At 34.4% G+C, this 1,542-nt stretch overlaps 1 protein-coding gene across 1 annotated transcript; it reads right to left on the bottom strand.

The window, feature by feature from the left end:
* Nucleotides 1–5: 5 nt before the first annotated feature.
* On the bottom strand, nucleotides 6–1,461 carry LOC116350092 (probable chitinase 10; the record flags this gene model as incomplete). The annotated part of the gene is made up of 3 exons (XM_031781815.1): nucleotides 1,033–1,461; nucleotides 742–872; nucleotides 6–374 (listed from the first exon to the last, which is right to left on the bottom strand). Coding segments are annotated over exons 1-3 (843 nt in total), but the record flags the coding sequence as incomplete, so codon positions are not given.
* Between the last annotated feature and the right edge of the window lie 81 nt (nucleotides 1,462–1,542).

The following is a 1,542-nucleotide window of genomic DNA, read 5'->3' as shown; positions in this document are numbered from 1 at the left end:
CGACCGTAAGCAGGTACTCCCAAAACCAGCTTGTCCGATTGTGCTCCCTTTTTAATCCAATAATTTACAGTGTAATCGACATTGAAATAATCATATTTGTCGCCTGGATAATAGTAAAGCGGTGCATTGTGTCCGGTTGATCGATCCCAACTGCCATGATAATCATATGCCATCAATGCAATCCAATCTAAATATTGTGACAGTATTGGTACATCATAGGCAATGTCAATGATTTGTTTGCCTGGCGAAACTGCCGCAGACAACAAGTAATTGTGCGGCTTAAATGTTTCTGATAATTCTTGAATAAATTGTGAAAATCCTTGTCTGTCTCGTGCGGAACTTGCTCGACATAATCCTTGCCAACATCCTGGATACTGGTGAAATGTAAAAAATAAAGAAGTAAATAAAATAATCAAAATTCGAATTGAACAATTACTGGTGCCGACGATTTGCTTTGACAAAATTCAAAGTTGGGTCTTTGGTCAACGAGCGTTGAAATTACGAAATCTATCGTATTTTAAAGACCATTTATTCTTTTGGAAAAAGGTGTAAAAAATTAAAATTTTCCGGTACGGCGATCTTGTGACACAATTCCGAACGAGATGTTTGAAATGAACGTTTTATTATTTTAAAAATACGTAAATAATCTCGTTCAGAATTGTGTCATAGCATCACGGCACTGGTTTCCAAAATATTTAATCGTGCATTGCATGTTGTTTAGGATATTGAACAAATACTCACTTCCAAATCGAGATCCAGACCCTGAAAATTATATTTTCCAATGAAATCTATAACACTCTCGATGAATTTGTGTCTTGCACTTGGATTTGTAAGTAGACGACTGTATTTTTCAGTGGAATCATTCCATCCACCTGTAATGGTAATTAGACTTATTAGTGAAATAAATCGAAGAAATGTATTATAAAACAGTTGTATTTAATTTATTATGTAATTGAAGATGATTCGCTTTAATTTTCATGGGATGAGAAAAAAAAACAAATAATAAACCAAGTCATTGACTCATACACACACCAATGGCAATCAATATTTTTATTCCTTTTTGATGATAAGCAGTAACGCGTTGATAGAAGTGATTGTCGATGTCTACCCATGAATCATATGTTTTGATTTTTAATGTATTTGCATCTAATGAAGCAAACCCGTAGACGATGTGAGTGCATAAGTGCGAATCGATGTCCTCTGGTGAATATTTTCCGATTCCTTGCCGATACCATGACCAATTTGTGAAATAACAAACCACTTTGATGTCATCATCCGTTAAATTTTTTACTTCCGACACTTCATTATCCAGGTGATTTCGAGCACTTACAAAAATAACTAGAGCAACAAATATGAAAATACCAACAAACTTCATTTTACAAATATTTGTCACTTACTGAGTCAATCTGTCTCTTGCGCCTTTTTTGACTCCACTAAATTGAATGTACGGCTGAATCGAGTCTTATTCAGCAAATGTAGAATAAAATATGATACATTTCTTATGAAAGTATTAAAATATCAACCGGGGTCGGATTGTATGCT

This window comes from Contarinia nasturtii, unplaced genomic scaffold (assembly GCF_009176525.2).
Source record: "Contarinia nasturtii isolate CC-2019 unplaced genomic scaffold, AAFC_CNas_1.1 Cnas_scaffold_3570, whole genome shotgun sequence".
Classification (NCBI taxonomy): Eukaryota; Metazoa; Arthropoda; class Insecta; order Diptera; family Cecidomyiidae; genus Contarinia; species Contarinia nasturtii.
Note: the sequence above shows the minus strand (reverse complement) of the source record. Positions and strands in the feature narration are given on the sequence as shown.